Below are 16,618 nucleotides of genomic sequence, written 5' to 3' on the forward strand. Positions count from 1 at the left end.
ACGACATGTCAGCAAGCTTTGTGAGTGAGTGGTGGAATGTAACTAAGTACATTTACTCAAGTACTGTACAGTTGTTACTCCACTACATCTCAGGGGGACATTGTACTTTATACTGCACTATATTTGCCAAACAACACCAGTTACTTGTTACTCTACAGATTCAGATTAATACATAGTAATATAATATATATATATATATATATATATATATATATATATATATATATATATATATATAGTTGATGCTATGAAACCGTACAGTGTGTTGCAATCAATAATCCTAAATTACAACATTTGTAATCAAACCCTCCTGCATTGTGTGTTTCAGTAGGTATCTTTTAAAGTGTGTTGAGGTACAACAGAAGCCTCGTAATCACTCGCACGTAGTGTATTAGTGTCTCTCCTTCTCCTGATGTCAAGTTCATTCTCGTCTTTTATTATAGCCACCTGGCGTAAATGGTATTGTTTGTGTTTGTAGGAGAACTGGAGAGACTGTAAATGTAACAACCGAGGCAGTGAGAGAAAATAAATAAGGCTGAGCAGGGAGGCTGGGGGGGGAGGGGGGGGGGTGGGGGAGTTATCTCTGCATGATAAAAGAAGAATATATCTACAGTTATCCTGCAGATCAGTGCTGACAGGCAGAAAGAGAATACTTCGCCTTGCCAGGCATCTGATTTGGTAACACAGGGACAGTGAGGAGAGTCCGAACACACACATTCACACCAACATCTTGTGACGAGTCGCTGCCCAATCATGCAAGAGAAAATGCAATGTACATGACATTATTTTCTCGGGGGGAAAAAAAAGGGTCAGAAACAGAGTTTTGCATACCTGAGTGGTATTCACAGTGACAGGGTGCAGAGAGAAGCATACGGGGCACCACATGGAACAGCCCCATGCAGCGCTCACTAATACTTTACATCAGAATATCATCATTTATTCACCGTCTGTAGGATAAAGACTGAGAAAATCCTTATTTCACAGTGTAAGTGAAGACAGTGTGCCTCCATATGACCTAGAAGTATTTCACTGTAGGTATACTACAGCACTACAGGATAGAACGATATCTAAATGATATATTTAGTACAACACTAGGTTTCAAATTCAGATTTTCCGTAAAACTAATGCAGACACTGCAGTAGTATCAACACAGAGTGAGTGAGTGAGTGGTACGCCTTCCATACAAAACACTAGAAGGTCGGGAGTTCAATACCAGGCTGCACCATTGTACCCCTGAGCAAGGATATTAACCCTGAGTTGCTCCAGGGAGGCTGTCCCTGTACTTAGTTCACTGTTGCTCTGGATAAGAGCGTCTGCTAAATGACCTGTAATGTAAAAATGTGCGTGTTTTGATGAAATCAGAGACTCCTGAGGGAGAAAACTAATCTCAACACTCAAGATTTCAAGAACTTTAGGGAATATTTCACAAAAGGAGACGTAATGAGGAGAAGAAGAACACACCACTGTGCTGCATTGGGATAGATGCATCACATCCTAATAGGATTTAAATAAAAACACAAAAACTAAATGAAATCTGAACCAATACTTCAAAAATGATAACTGCCGTGAGTGCAAAATACTACAAGAAGTCACGTTTCGTTTCTGTAATACTGCGTGTGAGATGATGAATGGAAGGTCAAACTATTAAAAAATCATATACAAGCGTTGCCTTGGCAATTTGACAGGATAAATATTTACTCTAACAAGATAAATGTCTACGCTAAGTGACCACTCGTTAGGCCAGAAACATGAGCCAGCAGCTCACAAGCCTTTCTCATGTAACCGACATGTGAAGGGGCTCAGTGAATCTGCAGATATCGATCAAGACGTCAATCATTCATTTGACTTTTCAAGGACTTTCCAGGCTCCCTCACAATCAAAGACCCAACATGGCATAATTTCATTTTTATAATGAGAAGTGTCGCAGGCGTTACAGAAGCTCACATTCGACTTCAGTCACTCATGAATGCACGTGACCGCCGCTCTGAAACAATGCTGCACCTGCAGGAGACGCGTGCAGACAGCAGAACGTGGCCGGTTTACTAATGTTGAGTGAAAGAAATTATCAAAAGAACTTCAATTTCTATTATTTCACAAAATATATAAATTCCAGCAAATGTCAAGGACCCATATCTGTTTATGTCATCAATTTCACAAACCTTCATGTATTTCAAGGACCCTTGGGAACCATGAAAATAGACTGCTGGTACACTTTATTGATATACATCAGTGAGATGCTTCCCCTCCACTTCTATGTATCGGATGAAAATGCCACTTCTGACTCAGCTGGAGAAGCTATAATGAAGCGATTGTGACCAGACGGTCATGAGTTCAAATTCCTCCTCGGACAGAAAATAAATGTACAGCGGACGTGAACATCAGCCAATGTCCACTCTGTAAACAAGTAGAGTAAACATGTACTTCTTCATCCCACAACAGTCCAGTTCTCTCTGTGGGTTTACGTGGGAACCTCTGGGTGAATATACCCATTTAACTTTTGGGTGGCTGCTGTCAGTACAGTGTGAAGGCATCTGATTGAAATAGGACAAGCTAACACGGCACACAGGGATTAAGTTCTGACCTACCTGCGCAGGGCACAGTCACCGGGGGGAGCAGGCTGGTTGGACAGACACTTCGCGGTAATCGAATCAAAATCCTTCCATGTCATGAGCCCAGTTATCACTTCCTGTTGTTGGTAAAGAAAAAGGATCTGCATCAGTCCAATCACACACGAAACAGGAGCTAGTTTCAGATTAACTTCCAACTCGTGTTGTACTGAATGTCATTTTATTACATTTCAAGCTTGAGGTTTTTTAATGAAATGAAGTGACTCATGGGATTAAATGAGTTTAATCTTGTTTATTAAACCAACGTGCCTCCCTTTGTGTAGCAAGCAGCAGAGCAAACTGTTTCTTGACCGCAGTGAAAATGTTGTTTTTGATTGAGGCTGAATATTTTGTTAGATTAAAAACTCTTCTTTCTTTACTTTAAAAGCACTCTGGAGGTACTGGAAATGTTTGGATCACACAAGTCTGAGACAAAACGTACGCAGCCACCTATGGAATCTAACTCTACAAATATTATAAAACAAATAATATCATTTAAACCAGCGGTGGGGAACCTTTTTCATGTCAAGGGCCATTTTATTTTATCCTTCGAGGGCCATACTAATTATTGAACTCATAACCTCTGCAAAAATGTTTAAAAACACTGCCCATTCATTTCACCTTTCTTTTATGCTGTGCAAAAAAGCAACTTTTTTATCCATGTATCTTTCTGTTTTATCAACAATCCTTTATTAGTCCCACAACGGGGACATTTATCTCGTCACAGCAAAAGAACACATGAAGTAAAAAGGCAGTAAACAATAATTTAAAAAATAATATAAGTACCAAGAGGTTAGATAGAAAATAAAGTGAGTATTGCACAGCAGTGATAACCGCACAGCAGTGGTGCAACAGTCTGTTCTTGGTGTGGGGGTCTACCTCTCTATCTGTCCATGTTTGTATGTTCCGCTCTGCAGAGAGCTGCTTGTTGGGCCAAACTCCGCCGAAGAGCGTTAACTTTATCCAAACACTCGTCCTTTCAGCTCGTGCATGTCTCGTGCAGTAATGACGCTCGAGATTATTTTTCATCAGCGCAAGCGCGTCCACACAAACTAGACTCACTGGCCTTTTACTTCCACAGAGAAATAATCGCTCGTACATTTCTCCTGGAAAGTGCGACATTCCGCGTGCAGCTTTCTCTGTTTTACACTCGCCACTTGCGTTCACTGATTGTTCACTGATGTCAACGACCGTCTCGTTTACAATTTAAGTTTTGGTCACGTGATGACACGTTCCGCTCGTGTTGTGTTCAGGGACCCTGACCTTGGCCAGGAAAAACAGTCAATCGGCCGTTTAAAATATTGCCATCTAGTTTTTTTTGCTAGTCGATGTTTTTTGCGCACGTTTTACGTCAAATATTTGAATGGCAACAATATGAATGAAGCTTCAAACTATTAAGCTGTGTTTAGTTTAAAGCTCCGACAGAAAGTAATTACCTTGCGGTCCAGAGACTTCTTCTGAGTGTGTGGAGTGTGTGTCTCTCTGCCACACATTGTATTCCTGCAAACAGAACAGTCAGGTCTATAGAGGGAATTATCACATTTCAACCTTTCTTACTTTTATCAACTAAAACAAAGATTTACAGAATATAACCATCAACGTGTATTCAGTGTTCTTGTTACCTGGGCAGGGGGCAGAGGTGGAACTCCAGGTCACTCTCCAGGTATTTCGGGGTGGGTTTGTAGGTCTGCAGGCCTGGAGCTGGGTTCTGAAACACATGATGAGATAAACACGGAAACAACAGTAGTTTAAATAAACTGCCATACTGATATGTATCGTGCCTAGAAACACATTTAACGTACTATTTCAAACTCTGGATTAAATGCACAATGTGTAACTTTCTTCGACTTGGGGTCTCTCGATCAAAACAATAACAAAAAGATGGAGTTTGGTGGCATCGTGAAGTAAGGGTGGCATCATGGGAGTAACGTCCATTTATGGCAACACTGACGCAAGCTCAAAGGGGATAAAACGCCATAACAGGAGACCAAATGAAACAGACAGAACACTCCAAAAACATTTGGGATAATGTTAGTACACAACTCCACAAAATATATTACAGAGGTCTTTTTGTTTTAAGCCATTTTATTGCGGAAATGTTACAAATGATACTTTTAATAATGATAAATGACGACCTTACAAAGATTCTGAGTGGGTTTGCTGGAAAAGGTCTGAGCAGAGCTTCGGGGGCGCTGAAGGAGAGACAGGCCGCCTCCACATGCTGCGGATCCTCCCATGCTAACGCTGTTGTGGGAGATTGGGCTCTGACCTCATTGGGCACCAGCTCGTCCTAAGAAAGTGTCAACAACACAGTGAGAGACATTATAAAAGAGAGGATGATGAGTGAGGAAATAAATGAATAAATATCTTGTTATAATATGTTTTAGTGTGCTGCATTACCGGGGCTCCAGAGCGAAGTGGTCTGGCCAGAGAAGTGGGAATATAGGAGTTAAATGCCTCCCAGGCGGACACAGGTTGGTAGCCCATAAGCTTATAGTGCTGGGGAACCTAGAGCGACAAAACAATACCAACAAATAGTTATGCTGAGTTAAGATTAGGCTACTTTGAACTACTTTAGATAATGTAGTAATTCATTTTTGTCCATTTTTTATTATTTATTTCCTTTAAAGAGATAAAATCCTTATTTGAAAAAAAGCTTATTCTTGATACAATCCTATATCTTTTATAGCATCTGTTTTATATCTGTGAATGTCATTTTATATTTCTTTCATATAAATGGAAATGAGCATTGACACAACAATATACTGTATCTATTATCTTCTTTGGATGAATACAAATATGTGAAACACACCTGCAAAGAAATATAATATCTCCCTCTGAAATGTAGTGGAGTAGAAGTGCAATACTTAAGTGCAGTACTTGAGTACTTGAGTACTGCTTCTGGGTACATATGTGTTGATTTATGAGCGTGCTGTTCAGACGACCAGGTGCTGCAGTAAACACCTACCTGGAGCTTGAAGAAAGGAATATGTGTTGTCAAAGTCTCGTCGACGGGATCCACGGGCAAAATGCTGTGAGCCTGGAAATATCAAGGAGACAAATGGCATTATTTGTTCAATTGAATGCAGAGGCCTTTTCTCCGCAGGGCATCAGGTAAATGGGAGATTTTATCAAAGTGCGGGAAACTGAGTTTCCTCTTTCATTCCACGGCGAGATCAAAGACGTCTTTCAAGGGAAATAATGAAGGAAAATTGTTTCATGTGCAGCACTCACTTTTCAGTTGTTTCTCATTTTCCATATGTCAGAAGCCATTTAAGTTATTTAGGAGTTCATTTCAATAGGCTTTAACAAGACAAACCCATTTGCCACAAAGTGGTTAAGATATTGTGTTGACAGGCCGCCGATTACAACCTTTGACGTTGTTGGTGAAGTGCGAAGGAAATCTTTATGAGCAGAGTACTGCAAACCACAGAAGCTGCAGGAGACCGACTGGATGTCTTACGCCGCAGGTTTGTTGGAGCTTGGCCAAGGAACAGAGGATGAGCAGCACAGAGCTGTAGTGACAGTGTGGGCCACCATCTATTCTCAAGGCTCTATACTAGATCTACCAAACACTGCCATCGGAGGGTGACCTGAGGCTCACTGTGGTGTTTTGTAACATGAGAGGGACAGTCTAAGGTTTGAAATCGTGTATTACATAAAGCAGAGATCAATAATTCCTTATCAGTAAGTATATTTCAAACAGAACTAAGCATCTGTAATCTGCAGTAAGGATTGTTGTTCAGCGATGTAATGTACTCACCAGTGGGTCATCTTCTTCGGAGAAAACGGGGAAAGAAAATGGAAAGACTGTGTCAGGCGAGATGTTCAGATCACAAGTCGTGTCCTCCTCAACTGAAAGACATGAGACGGCTAATCATGAGAAAACAGGTTGATTTTTACAGATCGTTACTTGTTAGGGTCGTGAGGAATGTTGCAACATTCAATGCGTGACTAAATGCATGCAGCACCATAAATAGCCTCATCCCTGAGGCTGGCATGTATGTTCTAAAAAGACCATAATAACCAGAGGGGATTTGAATTTCACCTCCAGGGATGAATTCAATTAAGCATGCTTTGGTGTCATGGCTTGATGAGATTACTTCTGAATGGAAAGACTTTAGGATAATCAAAACCTTTCTTTGCCATGGGCGACTTCTTCATACTGTCTGAGAGTTTCTTCAAGCAGCTCAGTCTCTGGTTCACGCGGCATCGAATCACAATCTGGAAGGTAGAGAAGAGTTCTTCCAATCTCAGGAGGCGGGATATGGACACAGTGACACACAAAGAACCCTTGTACAATAAAGAAACAAATGATAAATATATAAAAGAGGAAAGAACTAACTAACTTCATCACGTTTATTTTACTTGCCACTAGGAAAAGAGAAGCGGGCTCTTCCTGTGGCTTTAAGAGACAGATTACTCTGCTTTTACTGGAAGGCACTTTAAGTTCCCAGGAAAATCGACTTTACTGTAAAGAATATTATGTGTTTAGTGAGAGGAATTTACCCATGGCCGTCCTAAAGGGACAGATGTCCAGGGACACTAGCCCACTCCTGATGGAAGAGGAACGCGTGTGTTGGTATGTGATGGGTTTGTGCATCTAAGCAAATGCATATGCATGTATTCCTCTTGCACATGTACACTCAGTGGTTATACAGTACTGTGGATTGAGTGTACCTTGCGGGCTGCCTGCTGGAACAGTTTGAGGGCTCTTCGTTTCAGTTCCCACTGAAAACTGGAGTAACGCTGGAAGGATGGGCCCCCCTCGCAGGTCTGGAAGAGGTTGGAAACGCATTTAATGATGACATGTGCTCATTTGGCATCCTTACATTGAGAACATATGAAAAGGACTATAAAATGTCATGAGGTTTCAGCTTGGAGTATTAAAAAAGGTCAAAAGACGCTAAAGGGAACGTTAAATTTAATTTAATTAGGGATGCACGATGATATCAGCAGATAAAGGCTTTAAAAGGAAATTTAACATTAACATTTTCTCCGATATGACACATGAAACGTTGACAAAGCGCGTGCAAAAACAAATATGTCTGCGCTGTGGCTTTGTTTAACTTATTTGTTGTATTTTCAGGATTGCCTCGGGGACAGCATCATCCAAGCCTGTTAAAGGAGGTGCATTTTTCACTTTTGTTTGAACATGTTACATAAAAGAAACATGCGGCATGTTTCACTTGCTAATTCCACGAAAGGAGAGACTTGATTACTTCTCTGTAATAAGGTGGAAAAACATTTGTGCACGTCCAACATCGTGCATCCTTATTTTAATTATAATATAGAATATATTGCAGGAGGGGCCGTAAGCAACACATTTATTTCCTTTATGTCCTTTACGAGCCAGGTGTTTTCTACAAAGGAGAATAAAAAACAACGCATCATGTGATATTGACACATAATATAGTAAATTATAATAGTGTGTATAGATAGTGTGACATATAAATGGAGCTTGCACAACAAGAGGAGTCACTGAGTCTCACTTTATCAGAAGCTGATAGTCTATCTGGGAGATTATTAAACACACCACAGAAGAGTTTTACCTGTCCTGCTTCACAAACTACTCGTCTGGAAGAAGGTTTAAGTCGTCCAGCAGCAAAGTCTTCCTCGTGTCTTTCGTCTCTCCTTTTGACCTACGACGCAAGCAGTTAGCTGAAGGCAAGACATCTGCTCACAGGTGTTACAGTACAAAGGGAGATTAGTATACAAGCAACATGTAGAAGCTGTTCTTTCTAGTTTTACTAAACCCGTCAGAGTTCTGGTACTGACAGATGGTACAAGCAGAAACAATATTTCAACATGTTTATCCTCTGTAGTAAGAACGTCTTGAAAACCTTTGGCTGAAGAGGCAACAGTCCCTTTTGTCAAGACATAAGCTTGATGGGTTTTGTCTTAATTCTTCCAAACAATAGCAACCATGACAACTAATCCTGTGGAGCACGGTCTCAGTTGTTTGCTAATTTAACTACTTTTGTTGTCCCAGAAACAACCGCGATAAACGATATTATTGTCATTTTAAGACCATTTAATGCCACTGATATAATGATAATATAATAGCATAATAATGCTTTCAAAATACACTTATTATTGTGATTCAAAGTAACAACATATTAGCTATAAGTTAGATACAACAACACTCCTCTGTCATTTGGCTTAAACCCAAAATATTCCCACACCAGAGCTCAAAATGATTGAGGTCATGTACATGCATCGTAACGCAATTATTGTGACAGGCCTACTTATAGGAACGATATATCATGATATCATGAAAGAATTTACTATGACACACATGATGAACGGATAATGTGACAAAGCTGTAAAGCATCACTGTAATGCAAACAGAGGAGGACGCTTCTCTGTGGAGTTATTGCAGTTCTGGTCTGCAGTCGAGACTACAAAGAGGACGTACAGAAGAAGACACTAGCTCATATCGTAGAACAGCAGAGTGCCCATAACATATCAAAGTCTGGTTATTTGAGGCTGTAAACCAGTGTGTGAGTGTGTGAGTGTGTGTGTGTGTGTGTGTGCGTGTGTGTGTGTATGCATTATAAACAGTGCAGGTGGAGAGGAGATGGGGGAGGAAGTGCTGTTAAGTGTCTGTGAGAGTTCTGTCAATTATTCAAACAACACACACACACACACACACACACACACACACACACACACACACACACACACTCATTTCATATTTCATATCTCATATTTCATTTCAGAATACTCTCACCATGTATTCAGTGTATTCATGTCGTGAAATCTCTCTCTCCTCTGCGATCTGCCTCCTGCTGTGCTCGGACACGGGCTCCTTACCAAGAAGAACTTGCCTGAATGAAAACAATATATTTTTTAATTAATTAAGCTGTCATCTTAAAAAAACAAATACACTGAAAAAAAACTATATAATAATAAAAGTAAATCTTCTTTCATGTATTTGTGAGGTCATGTTGCGTTTTAGTTTGACCTACCAGCTGAGGTGGTTGTCTTGCTCCTCCTTCACGTTCTGCTGAACCTTATTTATGAAGAGTGCTTCCTTCATCTGCCTGTTCTGCAGACCAGCCAAGCTGCCACAGGATATGGCTGAAGTGAAGGGCATGCGGGCAAAATGAGAGACATACTTTGTTATATATGTATAATCTGAAATGCGATCTACTTCACTGTTCGAAAGGAGAATACAACATGATTAGGATCAAAAGATACAGCAACAGGTTTGCAGAGGTGACATGCATGTCACAAAAACACAACAGCTGCAAGAGTAAAATCATCAGGTGGCATCTACCTTCCTTCAGGTCTTTATAGCCGAGTTTATCAGAGTCTCTGATCAGCATCTTTGCCACCCCTGCAGGGGTGCAGACATCTATCGGAGGCTTCAGTCCAGGCTGAACACTCGCCTGATCTCTCAATGTCTGGATTGGGGGAAACAACTTAGGTTATTTCTTCTCTTATTTAAAAAGAGAAAATGTATTAATCAAGGTACAGTACAATACTAATAAGCACATATTTCATTGTACTTGAATTAACACATTAACCCCCTTCCCCGTTCATATAAGTGAACAGGAAAACTGAGAGTCAGACTGTGACTGAAGCACAAACACTACCTTTGATTTGTCAGCCTCCTTAGTTGACCTGTATCTGGTTTTACTCCGAGGGGGCACGTCAGTGGCAGGTGAAGGTCTTCCGTGTTCTGCAGGCTCTGCATCCCCATGACCCGCCTTTCTCCCCAACTCACTATCAAGCAGAAAAATAAGCACATAAAAGTATGCCTTAGGGAGTAAAACTTGTTTTAGTCATGGCAGAACTTCGCATATTAGCACGAGCCGAAACAGATTAATCAGTATAGAACACTAATTTGACTGCAAGTGACATTTTTGCAACTAATTTGAGGTTGCTGGTAGAAAAGTCTGAATGAACAAACACAGAGGATGGGAGTGGGGAGGGGGTGCGGGGCACGGTCATTTGTTCAGTTTTGCTTAGAGGTCCAGGATCCGTCCTCCAGCAGAGAACGGCTCTAAATTGGGTGTTTATACAATGATATATGGGCAGTGAGGGACTTCAAGGGTGTGGGGATTGCAGGGAGGCTGAGTAACGAGGTCAGAAGCCAGATGATTCATTTTCATTATATTTACATTTCTTCAGCTGTCAATTGTTTTGGGGGGGGGGGGTGACATTAATTAGAAAGATATCTCAGTGCAGATACAACAGTATTTACAACTATGGCCTTTAATGACCACAGAGTTCACTCAACACTTCTCTGACACTTTGTCAACAGAGCTTGACACTAAAGGCGTCACAAAGATTTACGAGGTTTAATCAGGCATTTATTGCAAGATTGATTAGATTGATGGAAAATAGAACAAAGTCATAAAAGATATTACAATGATCATAACTTAGATCATTCAGGCAGAGCAACAAGCGAGTATCAGGCTTAGGTTCTAGCTGGAAAAACATTAGCTTGTGCATATATTTCTTAATCTTTCAATTGCACATATCTCATCTTTTATTTGGTTCCACGGCGGGGAACAACAAACAGAGGGAGAATGTTTTGTATGCTAAACATCCATCGTGAGGCATATCAATCTTGATATCACTGCAACAGCTACCAAGCTATTCTCATGAATTATTAACTTTGGGCCAAGATAACACCAAGACAGTGCAGTGGATGGAGCCACTGCTGCGTGATGGATGGCACCATCTTTCTCATGGGAACAGAGATACACATTAGCTTTTAAACTGGCTGGGAAAGAAAAACAAAACAAACTGTGCAATCAGCACACAAGCCCATTTTCTCTGAATCCATTTGGGTGCGTGCTTTTACCCCCAAATGGATCACCTAGTTTAGTAATTAGTTTGTAAATACATCCTGAGCGCTGTGGTCATTACTGGACAGCGAGAAGAGAAGGGATAGGAGCCAGGATTGTTTTGGTGTAGGTTTGCAGATGTTCTTTCTGCCTTTTTGTGTGCAGTGGTGAAACTAGAAAGAATCTATCTCCCAATCAACCGCTCTAATCACCTGAAGGCTAAGTGAGGGGCGGAGCTCCCGGTGATGGTACAGAGGAAGGGTCTGCTGTTGAACTGCGAGATGATCAGCTGGATGGTGACCTGACAAGTCTCATATTGGAACGGCCTAAAGGTCACAATGATCTTCTCTTCACCATTGGCTGGTATCACACCTGGAGGAGCAAGGGGAAGACAACAGGGATGAAACAGGTGTACACAGCTGACTTCTGCAGGAAGATACCAGTGACAATTGGCTAAATGCAACCTTAGGTCAGCTGTAACACCTGAACAACACCTGTTAGCGCAAAATAATGTTTTTATACTGTAAGCTGTAGCTGTTGCCATAGTTTATTGTGTCGAGAGGACATAAGAAAAAACACTAGTTCCAAAATAAGAAACTCGTTTGTATCTCTTCCTCTCATTCCAGGTTTGTACCGAACTTAAAACTGCAATTCAAATCCTAAGTGCTGCTTTCCGCCATCTGTTATGATGCTTCCCAGACCGTGAATACTGCTTAGTGTCGCTGTGTGGAACCTGGAGGCATCCTTCAGGTTCTGTGGTGACTTGTTTAATACACAACCAGTCCAAGGTTTTGAGAAAACACAGCACTCCTGCATTCCCGAAGGCTTTAATCCTGACTATGACTAATGAGAACCATCATCCACATACACAGATAAGTAAAAAGGAAGGAAATGCAGAAAGCCAAAGTATTATCTATGACACTAATTGTACTGTAGAAATAATGTGCAGTGCAATGAAAGACAGGATGATTTTAAATTAAATTATTTCACTAGTGATTCTCAAAGTGGGGCCTGTGGCACTCTGCCAGGGGGGTCTGTTTCAGATTAATTATCATGATATAAAAATGGCTTCATAGTTCAACAAATAATATTTTATAATAGTTCATAGATTACTTTTTAATCTAACAAATCTATAACTCTGAAAATATGTTCAACTCATGTCTAATATCTTTCTAATATATTTCTCTTGTGTTGTTCTTTCACATAACCAAAACTAAAAAATAGGCTACGTCAAATTATTCCAAGGGACGGTCCCCGATATATTCTCTATATTGTAAGGGATGAATCATTTAGAACCTCTGCCATGTTCCATGTTCCATGTGTATATATATATATACACACAGTCTATGGCACATAGTAAGGTATGCATATATACAGTCGATGGTCCATACCTGTAAGGGGAAGGATGGCGAAGGCCTCATGGGGCTGAATAACGTGCACCTGGAACTCAAAGTCAATGGGGCAGCTGCATCTCAGAGGAATAGCATGACAAACACTAGAGACAGGTGGAAAAGAAGGGATGAAGATATTTGTGTTATGACTTGACACCAAAGGGTGAATGAAAGCATGGCTGGTTGTATGGAAGGATACGAAGAGACAGGCCAGCCTGAGGGCAGATGGGAGGTCAAAAAACGATGCATTGAAAACCGCACACAGATACTGTACGCAATACGCACACACCTATGTCCAAGTGGTACGGCTGACAGGTCGATATGAGGAGGGATGCGCAGGTCATCGATGACGGGGTAAGCATGAACTGGAATTAACAGGTTCTCCTCCCCCTTAGAAAGGGTGTGGGTGGGTTGAATGAACAAGACAGAGAGAAGATATGGAGATAAGACAGATTTTTTTAGATCAAGCGATTAATCGGCCGATTAAGGTAATGAAAATAATCGTTAGTTGCAGCTTTCCAGTTATTATTAATGTCATTGCAAAGTCCAGAGAACCATTTATTATTAACAGCTTTCACTTAATGCCTGAACTGTAAAGATGTTGGTGTAAAACAAACAGCAGCACAACTCTTGGATCCTAACCTTGCAGTGAACCCGAATAGAGTCATAGAAGTAACGCCACTCGTCGGGACACAGCCTGACCTTCAGTGTGTAGGCGAGCCCCGGGATGAGTCGATACTAGAAGGAAAACAGATGGAAGGAGGCTGAATCAGCGGAAACAACACTGCCCTAATTGCACTAATGGACAAGTGGAGTCATAATATAACATTCAGGTCAGCAATTTGTACTGAAAAAAACATACCTTTTTGGTATAAGTTGTTTTGAAGTGTTTGGTTTGAGTGGGAATGATATGAATAATCACGACTTCAGATGAGATGTTGATTAGTTTCTGAGGGAGAGAAAGAGGAGACGAAAGAATAATTCATTCCCATCCAATTATGTGCACTTGAGAAAAACATTTCCATATTCTTGGTGTTTACATCCAGTCTGCAGTGCTTCGTCATGCATATATGGAGTACAATCAGTGCCCATTCAATTAAATTAAATTTAGCCTAGATCAGCAGCGTGCACAAGGCCGGGCTAAAGTTGCCCGAGCAACAGCCCATGTGCACCCTGTGGCTGAGCTGCCCCTGTGGAGGGAAAACAAAAGTGGTTTTATTGTTGCTGTTGTGGGCGCACAAATACGAGTAGCCCGTAATTGCTAAAGTTAGCCCAAATTAAATCCCCATATCATCCCAACTTTAATTACTTTTTGATAGGTTTGATAGAAACCCTGCCCTTTTCTTTAAGTTGGAGCAACAGCTCTCAAAATGTCTGTGCACATCCCTGGCCTAGATGGAAACCAAATGACATGAATTTATGATGGGATAGGATTTTTTACAATTATTTCAATACTGTACTGAATTGCCTCAACATGTTCAACAAGCATTAACTGTAAAAGACACAATATGGCTACAACACAGAGCAAACAGACGTCTTGGCATAACGCCAAGGTCTACTTCCTGCTTCAAGTCCCTTCATGCATTCAGCTCTAGGGGAAAACCTCACCACTGTACATCGAGCTCAAACTATGAACTAAACAGACAACCTCAACTTCTCCCTGACCCAGGCTATTGTCCACATCTATTAGTCATCAAGTGCCTCAAACATGTGGATATGAGTATGAGTGTACATAACTTCCTGCCACAATGAACCCAGATCAGAATGATAAGCAGGACTGTGAATGCATCTAAGATACGCATGGCCCTACCACATCTTGAAAAGGAGCAGACCCTGGATGAACCAACACTATAACTATGCTCTCACTAGTATAATAATATATTTTGTAAATAACTTCAAATCAGTAAATTAGCTGTTCAATGTAGCCTGTGAATGGAACAATGAGAAATCAATGGTAAAAACTCTTCACCAGAATCTTTATGCAATCCTTCCCCAGATCAAACCCACTGAAGTGCAACTCCGGGGGATCTGCTTGGATCAGGCTGTTGCTTTTCAGTTTGGCATAGATTTCTAGAAAGGGGAAAAAAACAATTAGTAAAATGTAATAAGCTTTTGGCATGACAGAAAATGGATGTAATGCAGGCTTTTCACATCATCAAAGAGGATTTCCATACATGTAAAAAACAAAAACAGTATTAAAGCACCAGAGGGTTTAGAGGGCATGCATTATATGTACTTGATTCCAGTAGATGATTGGGAATGTTGGCTCTGCTCCTGCTCTCCTCCACCAGCTGGCTCAGAGGCCGAGGGGTCCCGCTCCTGAGGGGCTCCGACAGTATCTGTGGGGCAGAGAGGGCCACCTCCATCCTGGCAAAAGGTCAGTTCTGGCTCATCATGAGAGAAACGACAGAAGGCTGGAGGACAGACGAGTAGACAGCAATGTGTTAGGAAATATTATGATGGTAAAGTTATATGAATATATAATCTGAATACAAGTGGGAAGACATTGAAGCACAGCAGGTTATTATGTGTAATAATAGACAAATAGAATATGATTTATTGTCATACTGTTGATATGAAGATGCAGAAAGTATGTAATAGGGGAATCACATTCCCTCCAGCTCAGTGCATTCAGACACTTTCACTTTTTTCACATTTTATTATGTTGCAGCCTTATACTAAAAGTACTTCTTTTATTTTATTAGATAAATATTTAAGGAAGAAACTGACATTCTCTCTGTCACACACACACACCCATAATACACACACATGGCTAGTGACTGTGCAAATGTTACCAGCCACTCAGTTGATTACCATTGTTTTTTGGCAAGTGACTGAAGCAAATCTAGCATCCACTTATTTTACCAGTTTTGGCTGGTGCTAATTTCTAACCCTGAAAGTACCTAGCCTAAATCCCCAGATCTGTGCCTCAACACAATCCTGTCTCTGAACTCTGCAGGCAGCTCCTTTGCCTGCTTTGTTTTGGTCTGATATGCAGCTGTGCGACAGGTGTGTGCCTTTCCTAATCATGTCCAATCAATTGTATTGATCACAGGTGGACTCCAATCAAGGTGAAGACACGTCTCAAAGATGATCAAAGAAATGGGAAGCACCAGAGAGTTCATTTCTAAAATCCTGTTTCGACTTTGGGTATTGAGTGTAGATTGATGGGGGGAAATAAATATTTAATATTTTAATATTATAATAATAATCTTAATACTTTTCTGAATGCACTGTATTTGTGCGGCATGTAATTAAAACAATAACAGTAAAATATCTTTATGACCGTTACATATTTTAGATATTGGTAGGCTCACTTCATTGTCATATTTAAATTAAAAACATTTAAATTGAAAGAGGATATATATTCTTTGTTATATTGACAGTTGGTTATAATTGTTGTACATGTATCTAACGATAAGTGCAACGTTAGCAACCAGGCTAACAAAGGTGCTAGCTCCGGTACTGTTTACCTTTACCTGTTAGCTTAATTTAACTTTATGCTAGCGTACACTTGAAGCTTCATAGCAAGAGTTTTATCAGCTTCTCATGAAAAACTTTTTGAACAATAGAACTTAAGAACTTACTTAAGTTTTAGACAATGTCTTGCAATTAGTTGTTGAGATAAAAACATACATATTCCGCTTATTTTTCCTCCCAGGAGCATTTAGCTGTCGCTGTTGAGGGAAAGGACCCCACTCTCAAACACTGCTGTTGCCATAGTGACGCTCGTGCCCTGAAGGGGCGGGACCAATTTATCCCATTAAAATCAATGGCCCAAAATAAGACCCAAAAACCAGCCATTCCACCTTCAAAATAA

The 16,618-nt window shown here is 40.6% G+C and overlaps 1 protein-coding gene across 5 annotated transcripts in view; it reads right to left on the reverse strand.

Moving 5' to 3' along the window:
• Positions 1-16,615, reverse strand: part of cfap221 (cilia and flagella associated protein 221) — a 103,129-nt gene extending 86,514 nt beyond the window's left edge. For 3 of the 5 annotated variants that reach the window (XR_003833302.1, XR_003833301.1, XM_029446710.1), the window contains exons 1-22: positions 16,386-16,615; positions 15,035-15,212; positions 14,768-14,868; positions 13,661-13,747; positions 13,441-13,536; positions 13,088-13,188; positions 12,799-12,902; positions 11,620-11,779; positions 10,208-10,337; positions 9,889-10,015; positions 9,578-9,689; positions 9,340-9,436; positions 8,159-8,248; positions 7,287-7,382; positions 6,743-6,830; positions 6,370-6,461; positions 5,575-5,646; positions 5,007-5,114; positions 4,747-4,896; positions 4,229-4,314; positions 4,043-4,106; positions 2,586-2,686 (exon numbers count right to left, since the gene is read on the reverse strand). Coding sequence is in view for 3 of the 5 variants with exons in the window: in XM_029446710.1 (XP_029302570.1) it covers positions 2,586-2,686; positions 4,043-4,106; positions 4,229-4,314; positions 4,747-4,896; positions 5,007-5,114; positions 5,575-5,646; positions 6,370-6,461; positions 6,743-6,830; positions 7,287-7,382; positions 8,159-8,248; positions 9,340-9,436; positions 9,578-9,689; positions 9,889-10,015; positions 10,208-10,337; positions 11,620-11,779; positions 12,799-12,902; positions 13,088-13,188; positions 13,441-13,536; positions 13,661-13,747; positions 14,768-14,868; positions 15,035-15,164 (2,192 nt within the window). In the remaining 2 variants the exon portion in view is untranslated. Of the gene's footprint in view, positions 1-2,585; positions 2,687-4,042; positions 4,107-4,228; positions 4,315-4,746; positions 4,897-5,006; positions 5,115-5,574; positions 5,647-6,369; positions 6,462-6,742; positions 6,831-7,286; positions 7,383-8,158; positions 8,249-9,339; positions 9,437-9,577; positions 9,690-9,888; positions 10,016-10,207; positions 10,338-11,619; positions 11,780-12,798; positions 12,903-13,087; positions 13,189-13,440; positions 13,537-13,660; positions 13,748-14,767; positions 14,869-15,034; positions 15,213-15,612; positions 15,750-16,385 lie in introns of those variants that run through there. The other 2 variants (XM_029446727.1, XM_029446719.1) reach the window with 2 other exon arrangements.
• Between the last annotated feature and the right edge of the window lie 3 nt (positions 16,616-16,618).

The sequence above is a fragment of the Cottoperca gobio genome, chromosome 2 (assembly GCF_900634415.1).
Source record: "Cottoperca gobio chromosome 2, fCotGob3.1, whole genome shotgun sequence".
NCBI lineage: Eukaryota > Metazoa > Chordata > Actinopteri > Perciformes > Bovichtidae > Cottoperca > Cottoperca gobio.